This window comes from Rhineura floridana, chromosome 4 (assembly GCF_030035675.1).
Source record: "Rhineura floridana isolate rRhiFlo1 chromosome 4, rRhiFlo1.hap2, whole genome shotgun sequence".
NCBI classification, from domain to species: Eukaryota; Metazoa; Chordata; class Lepidosauria; order Squamata; family Rhineuridae; genus Rhineura; species Rhineura floridana.
Genome location: NC_084483.1, coordinates 135,239,524 through 135,262,382, shown reverse-complemented (window position 1 = coordinate 135,262,382; position 22,859 = coordinate 135,239,524). Strand labels below are relative to the sequence as shown.

General features: G+C 42.5%; 1 protein-coding gene across 4 annotated transcripts in view; it reads right to left on the bottom strand.

Annotated features, from left to right (window-relative positions):
• Window positions 1-12,974: 12,974 nt before the first annotated feature.
• The window catches only part of MAP3K21 (mitogen-activated protein kinase kinase kinase 21), a 55,700-nt gene continuing 45,815 nt past the window's right edge, over window positions 12,975-22,859 (bottom strand). For 2 of the 4 annotated variants that reach the window (XM_061624509.1, XM_061624510.1), the window contains 3 exons: window positions 20,801-20,895; window positions 18,929-19,687; window positions 12,975-16,966 (listed from right to left, as the gene is read on the bottom strand). In XM_061624509.1, the coding sequence (XP_061480493.1) occupies window positions 16,572-16,966; window positions 18,929-19,687; window positions 20,801-20,895 (1,249 nt within the window). In that variant the 3' untranslated portion in view covers window positions 12,975-16,571. Of the gene's footprint in view, window positions 16,967-17,990; window positions 18,143-18,911; window positions 19,688-20,800; window positions 20,896-22,859 lie in introns of all 4 variants that reach the window. The other 2 variants (XM_061624511.1, XM_061624512.1) reach the window with 2 other exon arrangements.

Below are 22,859 nucleotides of genomic sequence, written 5' to 3'. Positions count from 1 at the left end.
TCTTCTCTCCCTTTCCCACTGAGGAGACGATTGGTGATATTGAGAGCATATAACTGGAGCTGCAGGCACAAACGTTGGATATGGGCTATTGTGGTTAGTTGGCACTGATGTGGCATTAAATCAGGGGTAGCCAGTAAGTTGCCCTCCAGATGCTGTTGGACTACAACTCCCATAATCCTTGAACACTGGCCCTGGTGGATGGGGTCGATGCGAATTATAATCCAACAACCTGGGGGGGGGGCGTCATATTGGCTAGCCCTGTGTGAAATACTAGCAGCAAAATGTTTGGAGATGTTGCCTCAGCATCCTGAAACAGCACACACATCAGCTGGCTCATTCATTCTCCTCCTAACTCTGCTTCACCCCCCTCAAGCCCATTGTGATCTGAATAGGGGCAAATGGGAAACCAGAGAAGAATGCCTGAAATTCCAATAAGTGATTGCAAGAAGCAAAGCATGAGCTCTGAACAGGTTAGTCTCCTTTGCCTCTCTTGGGGGAGTTCTCTTTGTCCTCTTAGCTTGCACCCCTCCTGTTCATGGATGAGTTTTGTCCCTTAACCTTAATCCATGAGATTTACCTCCCAAGTGTTTGCTATTTGCCATGTTTTTGGTATTTATCATAAGTTTACTCTTGCTGAAACAATTAGTTAGGTATTTTTCCAATTGGTTGCAATTTAGGTTGTGTCTTTAAAATGGCAAACTGTCAAATAAAAGGGCCCTGGAAAGAAGCAGAACGATGGAGTTCTTGTTTTCCTATGTTAAAATTACCCTTAACTACTACATATTGTTCACCAAAAGCAATTTTCTTAGACAGAAGTGCTCATTTACTTCGCCTTAGTTGAAACAGCAGGTATTACCAAGGCCAGTACTGGAAGAACTCTGACCACCATGAAAAGCAACTAATGAGGAACTATCACAAAGATCACGCTATGTTAGACAGTTTTGCACAGAAAATGTGGTCTGAATATAAGATTCACTAATGGGCAACCCCCCCCTGCAGTTTCAGAAAGTACCTATAGCCAACAGATGTTTCCATCAACCTTTAAAAAGCAGAGATCCAGTGTGGCGTTCCTGGGAGACCAGGTTTCAAATCCCCACACAACCATGAAGCTCACTGGGTGACCTTCGGCCATTCACTGCCTCTCAGCCTCAGAGGAAGGCAATGGTAAACCACTTTTGAATACCGCTTACCATGAAAACCCTATTCATAGGGTCGCCATGAGTCGGAATCGACTTGAAGGCAGTCCATTTCCATTTTTTAAAAAAGCAGGAAAATCGGGCAGCTATAGTGAATGCACTAGGGGAGCAGGAGACTCTACCTCCACTCTGAGATATTGTATTGCCCTACAAATTTGTAAAAATGCAAATACAATTCAGGTTGGTCTTTCACAGTCCAAACCACTTCCTGTGTAGCTTGGAAAAATTTGGTAAAATGTGCCTCTGAGTATATGGTGAGTGGTGGCAACACCTGCAATCAGCCCAAACAACAGAAAAAAGGTGTGTGCTGTGCTGATCTTGTTTTAGCAGGGAGGAAGCATTAGAACAGTTGATGTACTTCAGATATTCACTTTAAATATGTTTGCAATTTTAGTGAAGTTGCCTAAATTGTTTTCTTTTGCTTCTGTTTCTATGAATATGTGAAGTACAGCAACACTATGCAAAATTTACACTAAAAATCTCCAAAAACAATTGTGGAGTATAATGGTATTGACTATTCTGCAGAATAATATCCAGTGGACATGAGGAGTGTCTTAGTTTGCACAAGATAAAACAATGGAAGGTGAAATATATTTCAGCAAATTTCTAGGTGTGCTCTAGTGTTTTTAATTGACCATGCCCACCTTTCCTTAAGTGAAGTGGTTTAAGCATAACAGGCTGAATACATTCATCTTGGGTAGGCCAAGTTTGTTTTTTTCCAACAGCTAGATTAATTGCTTAAGTAGCAACATATTGTAATTTGTCTGATTTTTACATCAAAGCTATAGTTTCAGATTCAGCTGTCAATGCAACAAAATAGAAATAGAACCTAACATCCAGTTTGAAACACAAAATGCTGTCTTCATCATCATATGACATTGACCAATAAAAAGGCTTTGAAAATAATAAAAAACACATTTTACAACATACTCCTAGGATGAATAATGAGTGAAATTCCTAGGTTAGATTCTCTGTAGAAATAGTAGTAACACAAGAAAGAAGCAAATTAAGAACACCAATAAACACACAAAAATGTAATTCTCCATCTTTGGAGATGGCAGGTGTTGCCACCACTCACCATATGCTCGGAGGCACATGTTACCAAATTCTTCCAAGCTACAGAGGAAGTGGATTGGACTGTGAAAGACCGACCCAAATTTGTAGGGCAGTGCAATACCTCGGAGAGGAGTTCAGGTCTCCTGCTCCCCTGGTGCATTCACTATAGCTGCCCAATTTCCCTGCTTTTTAAAGTTTGATAGAAATATCTGTTGGCTATAGGTACATTCTTAAACCACAGGGTTTTTTGCGTATTAGTGAATTACTCTGCTTTTTAATCTGGGAGGTAAGAAACAGGATCCTATGCAAGTGGACTGAGAATGCATTTCTGCTTGAGCTGAGCTGGGAGATGTTGTCTTGATGACTTCAACATTCATGATGAGGCTACCTTAGGACTTCATGGCAACTTTGGGGCTGCCTCAGTAATAATAATAGTAGTAGTAGTAGTAGTTTATTTATTTATTTATTAGATTTATATCCCGCCCTTCCCCCCGTAGAAGCCCAGGCGGCAAGTAGGAACCCAGGACAGCACTTTATATATTTATATCCCACTCTTCCTCCTGAAGGAGTCTAGGCAGCAAACATAAACAATTTAAAAAGAAAAAGAAAAACATATTAAAAACAGTTTAAAACATTCAAATACACAATGATAATTAAAACGATTATAAAACACGACAATATTCAGGTGGCCAGGGACAGTCCCCTTCAGCCATCAAATGCTTGAGTAAACAGGAATGTTTTCAAATTCCTCCTGAAAGTTAATAGTGATGAAGACAGAGCGATGGAGCCAGATGCACCTCACTGAGGAGGGCATTCCACAAACTGAGAGCCACCATTGAAAAGGCCCTCTCACAGGTCAGTACCAACTGGGAAGCACTCGGTGGTGGCACCACCAAGGGTTTGCCCTGCTGATCGTAGGATCCAAGTTGGTTGATACTGAGGAAGATGCTTTGAGATACTTGCAGGTCATACTCTCAATACGATAAATCAGTACAGAACAAACTGGGAGTGATCTGTTGGTGCGGTGGGGTTTAGATTATTACCCCATTGTTCTGTATCAGTCACTCCCTGGTGAAGTTTGAATTGCTAGTGGCAGTTTTCCCTCTCAGGGGTAAGGAGCACAAGACCACCCTCAGAAGTTTGTGGAATCTGAGGGATTCCTAAATGCGCTGGGGGATTTTCTAGCTAGCATACCAGTTCAACCTAATCTCATTATGGAAAGGTGAAGAAACCCATTGTCACAATAGATCCTGAGTGCCCTCTTGTCGGGACGCAGGGTTGGGGTCCTGGGGATTTAGATCAATGGGATTCACAAGAACTGGAGAGAAGGAAGGGGGCCACTTCGCCCGAGTGGAGCGAAGACGAAGCAGAGGAAATTCCAGAGATAGAGTTACCTAGCAACGGGGACCTTGAGGGTTTTACAGTTGCAAAATCTCCCCTGGAGGTTCCCACGCCTCCTCTGCTCCGAAGCTCAGAACAGACGGGGGAAGAGGGAGGGCTGCTCCAGACAGAGAAGCCTGAAGGAAGTTCAAAGCCTGCCCCCTCCCTTTCCCCCATACCAGAGTCGGAGACTTCAGAAGAGGAGGGGCACATGCTTCCCCCGTCGCCGCGTACTCGAAGACAGTTGAAGAGACAAGAAAGGGGGGGGAGAAGGAGGGTGGCAACTGAGGATCCGGTAAGGAGGAGCGAAAGGCTCTGCGCCCGTTTGCCCCCTTCTTAAGAGACAGGCGGGAAAGCAGTTCCTTGCTCTGTCAACTTTCTTCCACGTCGCAGGATCTATAACTCTGTGTTGCTTCATGAGAAGGCGCAGTCTATGTTTGGATATTACCTTAATAAAAACTGAATTGCTTTCAACCACAAGCCTGGTTCCTGAGTCCCATCCTGGGCCTGACACCTCTCCAACAGTGTGGACTCCCAATGGCTCCCTGGTTCTTTGGGGAGCCATGGGCAATGAAGCAGACCAGACAATGGCTGGAGCACAGATAGCAGAAGTCCCATAAGTGAAGTTGACTGAACACAAGTAACAGCACATCATCTTGCCTACCATGAGACAATAGTAGAGGCAAAGAAAGCTTACTTCACTACCACCAATGCATCCTCAAACTACCATCCAGCATAGTTTTTCAGGGTGGTTAATAAGTGGGTTAAATCCAACTCACAGATAGGAATATGAGAATCCTTAGAAGCCTGCTGTGATAAACTTCCAAGCACTTCCTGGGCAAAGTTCTGATTCACTTGGAAGTTGCCATCGTAGTTGGCGCAGGTCTTTGGGAAGTCTCCAGCGCACCACCTTGTCTGGCACTGGGGGATCCAATTTAGTTGTTGCAACTGGAGGATGTGGTCAAGATGCTTGAAGGGGGTTGGCCAGCTACTTGTTCTTGATACTTGCCCTTTCTGGCTAAAAAAAGCTAGCCAGAGGAGACTGGCTGAGTGGATACATGGGGTGGAGATCATTTTAATATTAAAACACTAACCTGTTAACTCCCAATTTTTAGAAAAAGGTGAGAACAGTTTAAATGCATCAAATAAAATGTTGAGTTCAGTAGCTTAAAATCAGTGGAAGTTAGACAGGGTTATCTGTTTTCCTTCAATGCTTCTCACCTCCTCTTGAATTAATTCAAATAGAAGATAACTGATGATTATTAATGGTATTTTGGTGGTGGGTGTCAGCTCAACAGGAGGTGCATGGCTTATAAGGGTCCAACATGAATATAGTACCAAATATGATGTTGAATAAATTTTCCCAAAATAAGAGAGATTAAAGGGACCAGTTTCTTCTATGACTAAAACAGAATCAAATAATAAAGTATACTTTCTAGCTTCCAGTTTAAACAGGAGTGAAGCTTCAAAGTTCTGATGGGATTTTAAAGTATGGCAAAGTTTAACATTCAAAATTTAGATTCTTAACAAGGATGACATAATTCATCCAAAATTCCCAAAAGTATAGAATTTATCTAATATAATCACAAGTGTGTGATAAATTAAATCAAACAAGATAGTCCACCCCTGCCCTCTGGTGGTATGAACAGATGACCTATTTTTATGGAAACCTAGAGTCCTCCAATTTCTCCTGGGGTATACTGCTGGCATATACTGCTCTGTAAATAAATATTAACATTACCACATGATTTAATTATTCTTAGTATTTCACTGGACCATTCAGGTTTTAGTAAAACTAAAATGGGCATATTATTTGGATAAAAAAATAGTCCATCTATGTTTGCCAGAGACACAGGGAGGGAAATGGGCTAATTCGTAGATGTAGAGATCCAGTGCCTGCAAGGGAAGAGGACCATCACCGCCCAGGGAGGGAGAGCCATCTGCCTGCTTTGCTGCTGCTGCTGCTTGGCCAATATCTCTGCTCTCTCCTTCTTGGGCTCCTGCTCTGCACTTGGGCACCTTGCAGGACCAGGCCCCAGGTACTCAGCCAGCTGTGCCTGATACTGTTCCACCTGTCCCTTCTCTGGAGGGGATATATAAGCCGGCTGGCTGAGGGGGCTTGGGAGATCCAGTGCCTGCAAGGGAAGAGGACCATCACCGCCCAGGGAGGGAGAGCCATCTGCCTGCTTTGCTGCTTGGCCAACATCTCTGCTCTCTCCTTCTTGGGCTCCTGCTCTGCACTTGGGCACCTTGCAGGACCAGGCCCCAGGTACTCAGCCAGCTGTGCCTGATACTGTTCCACCTGTCCCTTCTCTGGAGGGGATATATAAGCCGGCTGGCTGAGGGGGCTTGGGAGATCCAGTGCCTGCAAGGGAAGAGGACCATCACCGCCCAGGGAGGGAGAGCCATCTGCCTGCTTTGCTGCTGTTGCTGCTTGGCCAACATCTCTGCTCTCTCCTTCTTGGGCTCCTGCTCTGCACGTGGCACCTCGCAGGACCAGGCTCCAGGTGGTGCTTTTCCCGGGAAGAACGGTTTGAGAGCTGCGTTGGTGCGCATGGAGCACGGGACTGTGGTTGTTGTGTAGACCTGAATGGAATGAGTGGATGTTTGTATGACTGTATGTTGTGAGTGTGTGTGTATTTTTATTTTATTTTATTTTTATTTTATTTTATTATGTGCCTGGGCGGGAGGATAGGGTATTGGGAGGGGGGACCAGAGGGGGCCCCTGTTAGCGTAGTGACGGGTAATGGGAGGTATGGCGTTGTGAGGAGGACATGCCGGTTGAGGAGAACTCGGCACAGACAATTGGTGGCTGTACCATGTTCCGGTCCTCCCCACATCCACAGGATTGCTGGTAGTTCTATCAGCCGACTCTCGGATCTCCAGTTGCTGCTTCTTAATGCCAGATCGGTAAATAATAAAGCTTCCCTCATCCATGATTTAATTGTGGATGAGGCGGCCGATCTGGTGTTTATTACTGAGACATGGGTGAGCGATCTGGGAGGCATTAATCTCTCCCAGCTGTGCCCACCTGGGTACTCGGTTCAGCATCTGGGTAGATCCGAGGGTCGGGGAGGGGGAATCGCTGTGGTCTATAGAAGTTCCATCCCTCTCATTAGGCACCCTATCCAGGTAGCTAATGGTCTGGAGTGTCTCCATATTACGTTGGGCCAGCGAGACAGACTGGGAATACTGTTGGTGTACCGTCCACCCTGCTGCCCAACAGCCTCCCTAACTGAGCTGACAGAGGTGGTCTCGGGTTTGGTGTTGCGATCCCCCAAATGTATGGTATTGGGGGATCTCAACATTCATGCCGAGACCGCTTTGTCTGGGGCGGCTCAGGACTTCATGGCCTCCATGACAGCCATGGGGCTGTCTCAATTTGTTACTGGCCCTACGCATATTTCGGGGCACACTCTAGACTTAATTTTTGCTACTGGAGCAGGGGATGGTGATCTGGGAGTGAGGGATTTTACATCTATTCCTCTGTCATGGACAGATCATCGCCTATTGAGGTGTAGGCTCACAATGTTTTCTCCCCTCTGCAAGGGTGGAGGACCTACTAAGATGGTCCGCCCCCGGAGACTAATGAATCCTGAAGGTTTTCAGAAGGCTCTGGGGAGTTTTCCGGCTGATAAAACTGACGCTCCTGTCGAAACCCTGGTCAATCTGTGGAATACGGAAATGACCCGGGCAGTTGACACGATCGCCCCGGTGCGCCCTCTCCTCTGCAGAGCTCAATTGGCTCCGTGGTTTACCCCGGAGCTAAGAGTGATGAAGCAAGAAAGGAGACGGCTTGAGTGCAAATGGAGACGAACTCCCGACGGCTGTGGTCTTGCACTTGTGAAGATCTCTACCAAGCTCTATGTGAAGGCGGTGAGGGCAGCGAAGAAGCAGTACTTTGCTGCCTCCATTCAGTCATCTTCTAACCGCCCAGCGGAACTTTATAAGGTTGTTCGGGGACTTTTACACTCTGGTCCTCAGAACGCAATAATACCATCAATAGCCCGCTGTAATGAGTTTGCGAGACACTTCCAAGATAAGATCGCAAACATCCGCCGGGACCTTGACTCCAATATTGTAGCAGTTGAGCCTAATGAGGTGTCCGGAGCACAGTCCTGTCCTGTTTTATTGGATGAATTTCAGTTGGTTCAGCTCGAGGACGTGGACAAGGTGCTTGGACAGGTGCGGGCGACCACTTCTGCTCTGGATCCTTGCCCCTCATGGCTAATAAAAGCTAGCAGGAACGGAACAGCCGGATGGGCCAAGGAGGTGATCAATGCCTCTTTACGAGAGGGAGTGGTACCACCCTGCCTGAAACAGGCGGTGGTGAGACCGCTCCTAAAGAAAACCTCCTTGGACCCTGAAAATCTTGACAACTATAGACCGGTAGCAAATGTTCCGTTCCTGGGCAAGGTTTTAGAGCGTGTGGTCGCTCACCAGCTCCAGGCTCTCTTGGATGAAACTGATTATCTGGATCCATGTCAATCGGGCTTTCGGCCGGGGTTTGGTACAGAAACAGCCTTGGTCGCCCTGTATGATGACCTCTGTCGGGAGAAAGACAGAGGGAGTGTAACTCTGTTGGTTCTCCTTGATCTCTCAGCGGCTTTTGATACCATCGACCATGGTATCCTTCTGGGATGTCTTGCGGACTTAGGAGTTGGAGGCACTGCTTGGCGGTGGCTGTGCTCCTACCTCAAGAATCATCTCCAGAAGCTGGTGCTTGGGGAGCATTACTCGAGTCCCTGGATACTCCAATATGGGGTCCCACAGGGTTCAGTTCTGTCCCCCATGCTCTTTAATATCTATATGAAGCCGCTGGGCGAGGTCATTAGATTTGGAGTGCGTTTCCAGCAATATGCTGATGATACGCAGCTCTACTTCTCCTTTTCATCTTCTTCAGGTGAGGCTGTTAATGTACTAAACCACTGCCTGGCCGCGATAATGGACTGGATGAGAGCTAATAAACTGAGACTCAATCCTGACAAGACTGAGATGCTGTTGGTGGGGGGGGCTCTCTGCCCAGATGGTTGATGTCCGACCTGCCCTAGATGGGGTTACACTCCCCCTAAAGGAGCAGGTCCGTAGTTTGGGGGTCTTATTAGATCCGCTCCTGTCACTGGAGGCTCAAGTAGCCTCGGTGGCACGGAATGCGTTCTACCAGCTTCGGCTGGTAGCCCAACTACGACCCTATCTGGATAGGGAGAACCTTGCCACAGTTATCCATGCTCTGGTAACCTCTAGATTGGACTACTGTAATGCACTCTACGTAGGGTTACCTCTGAAGACGGTTCGGAAACTTCAGCTGGTGCAGAATGCTGCGGCCAGAGTTCTTACTGGGACAAAAAAAATTGATCATATAACACCTGTCCTGGCCCAGCTGCACTGGCTACCAATATGTTTCCGGGCCAGATTCAAAGTGCTGGTTCTTACCTATAAAGCCCTTAACGGCATCGGACCGCAATACCTGGCGGAACGCCTCTCCCGCTATGTACCTACCCGGTCGCTGCGCTCGACGTCGAAGGCCCTTCTCCGTGTCCCAACGCATAGGGAGGCACGGAGAACGATAACTAGAGCTAGGGCCTTCTCAGTGGTGGCCCCCGAACTATGGAACGCCCTCCCTGATGAGATACGCCTGGCGCCTTCTTTGTTATCTTTTCGGCGCCAGGTAAAGACCTACCTCTTCGCCCAGGCATTTTAAAAATTTAAAAATTTGAATTTAAAATTGAAAATTTTTAATTATGTTTTATTGTGTTTTTGTATTTTAACCTGTTTTATCATGCTGTACACCGCCCTGGGAGCTTATTGCTATAGGGCGGTCTAAAAATGTAATAAAATAAATAAAATAAAATAAATAATACTTCTGTTACTTGGTTTCTAGCACCTGGAGGCCAAACTGGATGTGATGTCACAAAATAAATTATAAGATATCCTTGACTTAAAAAAAAATTAAAAGCAGCATGGGGAGGGTGGTCGTATTAAATCTGCTGCACTGGGAAGAGGAGCTTTAACCATCTCACAGAACTAAAACCATGCTTCTAAAGTTGCTACTTTAAAACACCAAACAGAAGGAGGGGGAATAGAATTCAGTAGGCAGGCCAGATCCTCCATCCCCACTGGGCACTTTGACACATGGGCAGGGCCACTGACCTCTCATTTGACATCACCATGACATCAGCTGCCCCAACTTCAAGAATCAGGATTCTTTCCTTTCCTTTGCAGCCCAGCTTGAACTTTAAGGAAGATCCAGGCTGAAAGTGGGGTTTGTAGTCAGCACTACATTTTTCAGTACTGACTGCAAGCCCCAATTCCAGCACAGATTGGCTGCTCCACAGGTGCAAAAAATGTTACAGCAAATTCTACATACTTAAACACAAAACATTTTTAACAGGGTACAATGTAAGCTAAAGTGAATGGTGCCGCAGCTTCTGTTTTTCTGGGTGTGTCATGCATTTACTTCATCATGCGTTTTAGTACCGGCTCAACTGGCATTTCATAGCAAATCAGGATCTTGGCGTGTGATGAAACAGGCCCATGACTTCTTCATGCACTCAGAAGATAGGAAACTCAAAACAGCATCTTGCCACACAGGTGCTGAGCAGAAATCTATACATCAGTTAGCCTTTTTGTAGTTGTTTGGACTTCATACTAGTTGCCAGAAAAGGAGGGGTTTTTTTGGGGTTGTCTTTAAAAAGCTTTATACCTTAAAAGTCCATTTCAGAGACTGGGTCTGTCCTTGGACCCATTCTAGATCTACACATGAGTGGCCTCTGCCACTTGGTCTTCACAATGCCTTTTCTTGGCTCTGCCAAATATCCCACTCAGGTACCAGAACTTTTCATGTTATGATTTGGGAAACCTACAGCTAAACTGTGGCCACAGTAATCAAGTCCACATCAGCAGGAAATGCATTGGGAGTGGGGGAAAGAGTGTCTTGAGTTTGCCGTTTTAGATTGTGACCATGAGGGGAGGAGCTGTTGATTTTTCTCTCAGGGTTTCTATGAGACTTTTTTGAGCTGCAGCAGGCTAACAATGCTTTGAATGAATGAATGACTTATAAATGATCGGGATTTCTGGTTCTGTTCCTATTCGTACATGTTGTACATGTACCCAGTGATTTGAGATAACTGCTGAAGTAGAGGGAATATCCTTAAACTTGGCATAGAAACTGTTACTGCTGTAATCAGTTTTGCCAAGGAAGTGGCTGGTGATGGCCCAATAGCCCAAGTCCCATTTCCCAACATGGTCAGCTTCCAAGTCCCATTACTATTGACAATACTCCCCCTTTGCCTCAGGAGCTAGCAAATGGGAGCCAGATGGAATCATTTAGGATAGCTGGATTTGGTCCAGGGGGCCCTAACTGGTACATTAATTTTCCACTTCTCTAGAAAAACTGATTAACATAAAGCAACAGAGAGAGAGATATTTAATGTTTTGTAAACATTTTAGATGCTAGATTGCACTGCAAGCATTCTACACTATGCAAGCTATTTATTTCATTTATGAATGGCTTCCCATGAGGCATGCCGAAATGACTTGGGACTGTCCCACAGTGGGGCTTACTTCCAGCTAAGTATTATTTTAAGCAATATAGCATTTCGTAAGTATAAAAGTCCAATTTCTGATTTGCCACAAAGCAAATGTAGGCTTTAATCTATGGTGCCACTGATCAATACTAGAACCAGTTTCCAAATCATTGACTTTCCTAGTTTTCTCACAGATAATCTCTCCATCTCCTTTTAAATATGTGGTAGAGGACACAGCATAGAGGACTACTCCAGAATGGCAACCTGCACTGAATTTTTTCTTAAATCTTTCTTTGCAAATAAGACAAAAGTGGTTGGCAGTGCAAAGTGCAATAGCAGAAGTTGTGACAGACCTATTACTACCACATAGTGAACATGGATGGATGCTGGAGGTGATTATGCCCAGAGCATCATATTTTCCTTCTCACTCACTGTGCTTGCCACAGTTTGTAAAGTTGCCAAATTTCAGTATGCCTAGGGAAGACAAAGATTAATCTTCATTTCATCTTTAACACTGTTGAAGAATAATCAACAGCACAAAAGGCAACCAGGCAAGCCTCATCAGTTTTTCCTTTTACTTGCAAGATTATAAATGATTTTAATGTCAATATGAAAACATACATTCATGCTTGTATTAAGTTCAAAGCATGGCTAATGGTCAGGTATAATGGAAACTGGAGTTCAGCAACATCTGGAGTGCCACAAGTTCCCCACCCTTGACCTAGATTCTACTCAAAAGTTTGATCTCTTTCACGAACAATTTATTCTCTTACAAATAGCTAAAATGGAGGCAATGTGGTGCATGGCTAGAGAGCAGGTGTATGGCTACTAGCTAAGAAAGAGATGGAGAACCTGTGCCCCTCCAGTTGTCAATTGGCCATGCTGGCTAGGGTTGTTGGAAGCTGGAATTCAACAATATCTGGAGGACCACACATTCCCCATCCCTGACTAGGAGATATTTGTAAGCCACTCTGGCAGCATACAAAATTCACGTTTACAGATGAATGCATTGCAAATAATTCACACAGTTCCCAAGATCCTTAAGGGTTTAAAGGGTTAAAACCAACAAAATGGAATACTGTGAAACCCTGTAGACAAAAGACAGTAATCACCCAACACCACCATATGGAACAATCTCTCCAAGACTGAACTGAGATGCCTAAATTGTGCTTCCCAAACCCATCCCTGCAAGGTGGCCCAGAAAGTTGCTATAGTTGATAATATTGAATGCCACTGAGAAGTCCAGAAGAATGAACATGGTCACACTTCTGTTCTGACGGATGTGCCTATAGAATATGTTTGGCAAGTATATGTACTATTGTTAAGAATGAAGGGGGAATTCATTCAGAACACTTTTTGCAGCAGACTCACCTGATCTGATGCATCCAAACTTGCAACTTCCAGTCAGATTATGCACTTTTCTAGATTTTGCCATGCCAAAAATATGTATTTTACATTTAAAACGTGTACAAAATGCACATTTTGCAGCTAATGCATCATGAAGCATTGAAAATGCATGTTTTATGTAAAAGTAAAAAATGTGTGCAATTTAAATGTGGACTTTTTGTGCTTGCTTTCAAAAAATTGGCACAGAACAGAACAGACCTGAGCACCAGCAAAATTGAAATGGGATAAAATTAGGCAACTCAATCCATCCCTGATGATTGATGCAATTTTACTGGAAATATTTGCCTTTTATATTAACAAGGACTTGCTTACAGTACAAATATAGGAGACAGTTTGATAGAAAAATATAAAGCACAGTGCATTAGGATTTCAAATTTTCCAATAAAGGAAATATTTTTATTGTAGACAATTAACATTATTCTCTCCTCCTTGCTTTTTGGAATGTATGTTTATTTCATGCAAAACTCTTTCTCTTCCTTACATTTACTTGAAATAATTGCTCTCCATTATAATCATCGACATTTAGCATAAATTCTAGACAGGTATTTGGACAGGCAGATACACATTTTTTGGGTAATACTGTTTTATCAAGACGACAGAATCCACTGTACAATCCAGCCAAGTTAAGTACATTTAAGATTTAATGGCTTGCACAGATGTTTTGTATGAGTGGGGGGAAAACTCCTGCAGCTCCTCCAAATTTCCTGTCCTGCTCCAGTCTCCCAAGACCGACCCTGGGAGTTGCTTTGGAGGCACAGGCTTTTTGTGAAAGTTTTATGGGGGTGGGGAGAAACTAGGAGCGGAGCAGAGTTGCATGAGCAGAGTTCTGCACAGTCTTCTTTGGATCCAGCCCAATGATTTTAAACGAGCGGGTTAAGCATGTGCTCAGCTTCCCCTCATTGAAATAAATGGGACTTCAAAATAAATAGGACTTCAATGTGCTTCATTTAACTTTAATTGTGAAGACGAAATTTTGAAATGGATTCAACAAATATTTAAAAGTCATTTGAATATGAAACCTGAGATAGTCATGGTGAAGGCAGAGGCAATCTCCACAGGATGAGATTATTGCATAATTCAAACTAGCCTGTCGTTCCAGAAAAAGAACTACACATAGTGGCTCCAAATCTTAAAACATCAAATATACCTATCAGCTACGTGCAAGACTTACCCAGACTTTCTTATACATCTGTGTTCCCCTTTTAATATACAGAACTAAATCATTTCAGTTTTAAAGTGATAAAGCAGAAAACATCGATTGAACTCTGCACCAGGAGTAGGGAACTCCCAGCCCTCGCCCTGCAGGTCATATTGGACAAGCCATGCCCATCTGCCAATCAACTGATATAATATATGATAAAAAGGTGGCTGGGCTGGACCAAAAGGGGCTTGGCTTCTGAATGGTCACCGGTCAGTTGACTGTTGCCACTTTGGAAGGCCTACATGCAGTGCCGCAGGGAGGTAGGGGAGATAACAATCTGGCCTGCTGACCAGATCCAGTTCCCCACCCCTGCTCTACCTGATTTAAAGGGGCACAATTTAAAAAGTACTGCGCAGCACCTGAGGTTTTCAGAAGAAGCAACTGACAGGACTATACAAAGTTTTGAAGAGAAACAGAAATGAATAAAAAATTAAAATAACTTAATGACATTCTAATATACAGAGACCACACAAATTACAGCTAGCCGACAACGTGCCTTAAAAGTTTTGAGCAGATATAATACTTTATGTCAAAAGAAACATTTGTAATTTCCTCTTTTTAGCTTTTTCCTCCAAGGAGATTGTTCATGACTCTGAACAAATTAAAACGGAAAAACTTTTATATGTCACCATCAGCAAAATGCAATGTACTATTGCAATTCATGTCCATTAGAATGAACAAGACTTTTGTTATGGAACCGTAACTGAATGTGGAATGCCATCTATGGCTTTGAAACAAGAGGACTGCAGTTCCAGTACTTGGTTCCATTGTATCAAAATCCATGATGTATGTTTATCAATGCACAATACAACCTCTTACATTTAAGGACTGAAACAAAGGGTGGGATCCAAAGGATTGTATGTAGTGTTCCCCATGTACGCTGGAGCTTCTTGGCATCCCTTTCCTCACTGTAGTCCCTCAATGACTCCCCCTCTCCCCTGCATAATGCTCTCGAATGTCAGAGGACCTTTTAGAGTGGGACTCAAAGTGGTGCAAAGGCTACAGATAGAAAACGACTGGCATGCATGCACGTGCTCACACATGCACTGTGAGAGAAAGGGCTTTCTACTCTGCTTGGATCTTGACCAAAGCATTTCAAAGTCCTCAAAACTGGAAGACATACAGGTAAAAATAATGATTCATTAGAAGGCAATTTCATTTCTGCTGCAAATGCAGATTTACCAAAATAACACGTCTGAACAACTTCTAATTTAGAAGAGCCAGTTTCAGAAAACCTAACTATTTTACACTTTAATAATGCCTCAATATCTTAAAATACCTTCAAGAATTCGTTTAACATGAACACTGTAATGTTATAACTGGCCAAAATAGAATTGAATTAAATTGCTCACACAATCAGTTTCAAACGCATCTTTGTCAACAGGTAACTGTTACTGTAATATTGTTACTCTACATATATTCATACTGAATAAGAAGCCAGGTTTATCAGGCTTTAGCTTTTTAAAGAACACATACTGACAAAGGAATTTGAGAAAATGATGACTGGAAGAGTAAAGTAAAGTATGTATTTCATTGGAACTTTTTTTAATAATTGAGGTCCTCTAACAGCATTTTCAGTTGTAATGGCCTTAAGCACACTGAACAACGGGGGGGGGGGGAAATCTTACCGTTTAAAAGTGCCTTTGTTTTCAATTTGTTCGCCATCACCTCACTAAGAAGTACAGTAAGTCATCCATTGATTTTAGAAATCGTGATCATGTTAATGGCTTGTATCCAAAGTAGCACTAAGTCTCTCATTCCATTAGTGCAAGGATTTATGCTTGTGCAATGCAACTTCCCCTCCTCCACCTGCGCATCCTTAAAATCTGTTTTAGGGGTTTCAACACTCCACAGCAGATTTAGGGATGGTGCAAGGGCAGGTGGGGGGAGGGAGGAGAGAGGGAAATTTCAATAGCACAGGCATAAACCATTGTGCTAATGGAACAAGGGGATTGGATACCACCCAGTATTAATAATTTTTTTAAGAAGCAAACTGGACATATGGATAACATACACTGAAGTGTATCTTTACTGCTATATAATGGATCTCCTCATGAAAGTTCTTAAATATTTTTAACCAAGTTACTGTCTTTGAAGGCTGCCTAATAAGAATATATTTCAGCTAAGAATATATTCTTGTGATAAAAAAGGTAAAGGTGTCCCCGCACTTATAGTGCGAGTCGTTTCCGACTCTTAGGGTGACGTCTTGCGATAAAGCTGCATATCTCTGAGCAACTTCATTTACTTATGTAAAATCCTACCTTTGTTGAAATTAAGGTAACATTAATTCTTATTGGCTTCCAATTGTTTACTGACTGAAAGCAAACACCAGTATTTCTGTATTAAAAATGGGATAGTACATGTCCACAGTAGTGTCTTAAGAAAGCCACAGTTCACAAAACAGTACTTTTTCTTGAAAGTTATCTTCAGGTGTAACATCCCTTGGCTGCAATTGGATCTTAGTATATAGCAGATCAAATTGTTAATGGAAAAAAGCCAAAGGCAAAGCCTAGACTAGAATAAAAAGGGGGTTTGATATTTTGCAAAAAGGGAAAGGGAAATTAAAATGGTGAGGACTTTATTGAATTCCATGCTTATATTCATTCAGAATACTATTAAACACCAACACCACAGATGGAGTTGCAGAGCAACCCTGCCTCAATATATTCTTTCAATATTTAATATTTAATCTGTCTGGTGTAGTACCAGCACCATTGATCACAAAACTTTAAAAAAGCAGCATAAAGTTGTCACACGCACTAATTTTCTTTTTAAAAAAGGGCATACCAAAAAAATCCAAGGCACTTAAGACAAGAATTCTCTCTCCAGTTCATAGATGGATGGTCGACATGCTTTACTCTTTATCCTACACAAAGGCACTGTACAGTCACTGTCTTGACCTTCTACATCGATATCGAGTAAAGAGGGCATATGGGACTTAGTTCTCTCACCAGTGTCTGTCAGTGTATTAACCTTTGAACCTCTATCACACGCTAAATGATCCAGCTCAAAAGGGCTCAACTCCAGACTTTGTGGAATAGCCTGCCAAGGATCTAGCCTACTTCTTAAAGAAGAGGGTCGAGGTCTTGGTATAATATTGACAACTCCTTGCTTTTCAGGTGAAGGACTGCGGTGAAGGTTTCTTTGCTGGAGAAATGGTGCATAAAGAATCTCCGGGGGCCCATTAGCAATTCCATTAGCTAGGGTGCAGGAGAAATACAAACAAAGAGAAATTTAAAACAACCTTATGACAGTGCAACAGACAGTAGGTATAAAAGACAGCAACAGTAAAAGACAGTGTTACCATACCAGTAATTGGCTGACGCTTTTAGCTAATTCAGAAGTAAGAGAGCTCTATAATAGTAGGTGACATGAAATCAATTTAAGCTATTTCATGAAGCAGCTGTGGAATAGTTGTTTGGGTGCCTTATGTGCTTTCGCTCTTAGTATGGCTTAATCTATATGGAGAGGTTCATGTAAGTTGTGACTAGGATAAACATAAGGACAGTCCTAAGTTAGGTCACGGTTAGGTCAGGCTACAGGATTACATCCTTTCCACTACTATTCATCTGAAAGCAGACCATAACCAGTGGATCAACACCTGGAAAGAGAGTGGTAATTACAAGGCTTGATTGAATCAAATCTCTGAGCTCATTTATGAGAATGAGGGAAAACAGCATAATGTCTCCTGAATGTAGTACACAGGGCATGATTTCTAGTTGCAACTAGTTTCTAGCTGATTTCTAGTTGCAACCAAGGAAACTGGGCAAGAGCAGTGAACTCTGGACTGCTAACTACAAATTCTCAAAGCATGAGTTAGACTTGAGTAATTGTAATATTTGTATTTGAGATCTCTGATCTATGCCTTCCTTTCCTCTCACATTTATTCTTCGTTTATAGAGAGAATAACACACCAAAAACTCAGGAAGCTCACTTATGTCAGGTCAGGCTATTTATCCATCTAGCTCAGTGTTGTCTTCTCTGACTGGCAGTGACTCACCATATGCTAACTTGAGCTTTTTACCTGGAGACGCTGGGGCATAAACCTGGGACCTTCTGCAAGCAAAACATGTGCTCTACTAATGGGCTATGACAACTTTCCTAATGCATTTTTGTGGCATATGTCCCTCACTTCCCCAGCATCATGGAGGTCCAGGTAACATTACCACCATGCTAGTAGTATAGAGAGCCATTGAAAATGGTGCCAACAGTGGTAGTACTCACAGCGACCTTCCTTCAGTCCCAAGTAGTGTACAACTAAGAACTAAGTCATTACTTCTTTATAAACGGCCTTGGACCAGTGTACTTAAGGGACCGCTTACGTCCATATGGTCCTACCCTGGATTTAAGATCTGCCTCTGGTCTCCTCTGTGTGCCTGGAATGAAAGAAGTTAGATTGACAGGCATGCAGAAGAGAGCCTTTTCAATTGTGGCTCCCAGACTTTGGAATTCCCTGCCCCAAGAAGCCCACTGTGCTCCCTCCCTGATGGTTTTCTGGAAACTTGTAAAAAATATTTTGTTCTGGAGAGCCTTTGGTTGGGACTTACGGGTCAGCCTGACACTGTTTTAAGTTTTTTATCTTTTATTTTTATTTTTTAAGTTCTTTTATTCTCACTCCCTCATATGTGTATGCACATATATACATGTAGGTATGTTTGTATGTATGTGTATACAAAATGCATTTTATGTATTTTAATTGTATTTTATGCATTTTAATTTACTGTAATATTTGTTTTTATTGTGTATTTTATTATATATGTGTGCAATTTTATTGTAGCCACCCTGAGTGCCCTATTGTAGGGTAGAAGGGCGGGATAGGAATATTTTAAAATAAATAAATACAATAGGGCCCTGCTTTTCGGAGGCCTGCTTTTTGGCGTTCCGCTAATACGGCGGTTTTCAATTAGAGTAAGGCCTCACTCATACGGCACTTGTTCCACTTTTACAGCGTTTTTCGGTCATCGGGCGCCATTTTATTGATGGAGTTCCACTTTTTGGTGGGGGTCTGGAACATAACCCGCCATATGAGTGGGGCCCTACTGTAAATAAATATTACCTTTACTTATGAAATACCACTATAGCTTCATGTTCATTTCAGTGCTATTTATTTATCCCAATAAACCAAAATGAATCATTATCACAGACCTTTTTTTGCTACTCACTTGTGGAATGACATGGATTTCCATCTGACATTGTCCGTCTGTGACCCAAAACTCTCCCTTTTGAGGAAGAGGCATTTGCCATGAATTGAGATTCTTGCCTCAAAGGAAGACTGGGGGATGGTACGTTAGAATCAGTGGCAGGATCAGCTTTTGCCATTTGTTCTCTTTTGCTCACAGGGTTATCAGACAAAAAGCGTCTAACGGGAATATCTCTGTTAATGGGCAGTGTGCTCATAGTTGTATCTTCACTGTCAGACTGAAGGAGGCATTTAGTGGAAGCAGAAGACATAGAGAGAAGATTCACAGTACTTGAAGATGGACATAGCCGAGGAATCTGCGACTCCTCTTTTTTAGGCTGCAAACTTACAGGACTAGCACTTCTACGAAACTTAGAAGCTCGCTGAAATAGTCCATCACGTCTTTTCTTTTCCTCCTTGGGCAATCCTTCTTCAGGAGCCTGCAATCTGTTCAACTCCCTAATATCCAAGCCCAGAGCTACAGATGCAAGGAGGACAGCGCATCCATACAGGACAGCATCAGTTTTCTTTTTCTGCAGTGTTCTACTGAGGCTGTTTGTAGGTGTCATTTGTGGAGTGCTATTTGCAGAACTTGCTGAATTTCTTTCTTCAGAGTTCTCCTGTTTTCCAGAATTAAATCCTTGTTCATCCTTACAAAGAGGTAGATCAATGTAGGCCTGATTTGGCAATTTTAATTGCTTTGGTCGCTTTGTATCCAGACCTTCAGGGGAAAGTCTCTGCTCTGTGTAGACACAATATTTGTTAAGGTTTTAAAATTCAAGTGTAACAGTCTGTTTTTTTTACTACCAGTGCAAATTTATAGAAAACTGTAACTGTTATATCTCTGCAGAGTTGTGATGTGTATCCAAGCACCAAGAAGAAAAGAAGAGGTTATCATATATTTCATGCCTTGTTTGCTTGAAATAGCAACCTTAACCAGACGTAAGTAAAAAAAATGCTGCAATTACTTTTTGACTTGGCCACACAGATCTACTGTCCTTCTGAACAGCTAGGTGGTGAATTTCTTTGGATTTGGTGGTTTTTCAGAATGCAACTGTTGGCTGTATAGTAAGATGTTTATGCCATCTGTTTTGTTATTATTCCTTTTTTTAATGCCTCTGGGGCATTCCATAACAAAAAAAGACCCCTAATTGTACCCCTGAATTGCTACTCAGTGGAAGAGGTCATGATTTGACTGTGAGACCCCATGACTGATCCCAAAGCCTTCATTTAAAGGATTTCAGGTTCAGGACAAAACTACTGGGATCATAATATGCTGCTGGTTAAACTATATGACAAGGATGAGACATTGGCCACATTTGTACATCACAATAAACCAGAATGTTGGCTCAGTATGGTTTACTGAGAATGAGAAACTTAGTGGTTCACACAGCTCAATAGCTCCCTCATGGCGTGAATGGAATAAACAAACTAGGAAACCTTGGCTTCATGCCCAAATGGGATTGTGGTTTGTTTTTCCCTGACAAACCTCAACTGCAAGCCAACTCGAAGTCATGGTCGTTGTTGGCTTGTTGCCTGTTTTCAGTAAACCACAACAAGGCCAAAAGTCTGGCTTATCAAGATGTGTGAACGTAGCCATTCTGTCAAAATTTAAGTGCATAATTCCTCCAACCACACACACACCCTCAAGCTTTGTGAAGTTCAGATGTACCTAGTGTTATCTGCAAGATGGTCAAGCCCTAAGCACTCAGAAAGCTCTGACTAATGGTCAAAATTCAAGCACTCTGAAATTTTTAATTTAATTTTGAGTGCTGATCTCTACCACATCCTGAAAAATAAAAGTAGCATTTCTCTATATAGCTAGAATATACAGCTGTATAGTATACACACTCACCTTGGTCCATGAACAAAGAAGCCAATGGGACACCTTTCTGATTCTTCATCAAAAGGGTTGGCCAAGGACTACTGCCATCTGAGAGGGGTCTTATTCTGAAATCAGCAAAAATCTTTTGTATGAAGAAAATCACACTTTACAAACAGATAACATGTTCTACTGAGAAGATAAAGAATAAGAAAAATGGGACAGATTTTCTTCTGCACAATAGGACATGATATGGCCATTGCAGCAGTACTTATGCAGTATCTCAAGTTGGCTTGCTTGAAAGAAGTCATAGTTAGCAACAGTGTTGGTTCTGGTGTAATGAAAAACTGTGGTTAAGCAAAAATGGAAACTTCCAAACTCTTCCTCCCAGTTGCACAGGAGGAAGAGGGAGAGCTGGCAAATCTGAGGCTTGTTGCTGTTTGTTCACATTGCACTTTGTGGGTGCAACTGAAACTTCCTTTTGGTTTGAGGTACACCTGAAACTCCCTTTTGCACTGGGGTAGGGGGGTTTAAATGGGGCAAAAATGTTTCTCTGCTTAGTCCTGCAGGCCTCTACCTGCGGAATGGTACCAGCATCATTGCACCAGTATGGAGTCCACCTTCAACCTGGCAAATGTATGAATTGGCGGAAACGCCACTGGGGAGATCCCCAGTGGTGGCAGCCAGTGAAAAAGCCCCCAAATGAAGTGTTCTGGGGTGGGGAGGAGTTGAGCCAGCCCTACTACTGTCATGTGACAACACTGGGCCTGATCACTGTGCCAGCTCGAGATTGGCACAGCAATTTGCTTGCCCTCACCCCCATCTTCTGCTCTGCCTTTTGTGCGTGGAAGGGCTGTGGATGTAGATAGCCTGCTGCTCCATCAAGCCCTGCCAGGTAGTGGCTGAGATTTGGATTGCACTCTTAGTCATTAACTGTAATATGCAAATGCCTTCTGTACACAAGCCTTAGTGTAACGTGCAAATGCTGCCATTGTGTAAGCCATAAGCCATTGTACATGAGCAAAAATAAGTAAATGTATGTATCTAAAACCAAGGAATAATATAAGAGCAGCGGAAGGGGGGCAGTTTTCTAAATTGGAATGTTTTCCATTACTCAATTTTTTCTGTGTAAAATTTATCACTTTTGGAAATGCTCTGTTTCATAAAAATAATTAGTAACATAATGCAAGTCAAACTGGGCAACTAGAATGTCAAATATAAAATCAAAGTTGTAATTACATTTTTCAGGCAACTATCTCTAGGAAGCACGTGTAGAGTGCCTTGCAAAAGTAGTCAGACCCCTGACCAATGCTCTCATATTACTGAATTACAAATAATACATTGTAATTTCATTCTGTATGATATTTTATTTTGAAACACTGAAAGTCAAAATCAATTATTGTAAGGTGACATTGGTTTTATGTTGGGAAATGTTTGTAAGAGACATAAAAAAACAGAAACATGTTGCTTGCATAAGTGTTCAACCCCTGTGCTGTAGAAGCTCCCAGCTGACACAGATGAAAGAAATTGCCCCATCGAGGACACAGTGACCTTACCATTGACCTCCACCTGTGAACCATTAAAGTTGCTGTCACATTGTCAGGATATGATTTTGAGCGTCAGTGTTGAAAATAAAATATCATACAGAACGAAATTACAATGTACCATTTGTAATTCAGTAATATGACAGCATTGGTCAGGGGTCTGACTACTTTTGCAAGGCACTGTATTTGTGTACATAACTCTTCAAGCATGCAAGAAATAGTATAATAGTTTCAATGTTTTCATTATTTGTTTTAAAATGTAATGTAAGGAAGAGTATGCTATTGAGTTGTCATGTTTTAAAACATTTCCATGTAAAGCTCAGAATATGTTTGAATATAATATTTAAACCACTCTTTATGACCTTTATTGAACCCACCATCACCACCCTTGGAATATTTCAGTTCAACAACTTTTGGCTATTAAAAAAATCCAGACATTTTTACAGCAGGTAAAGTGAACATGACTTTTTTTTAGCTGCATTTACTAAATGTAAGTCCTATTAACTTGCTAAATCAAGATCTTCAGTTTCTTAGGACACTGGAAAATC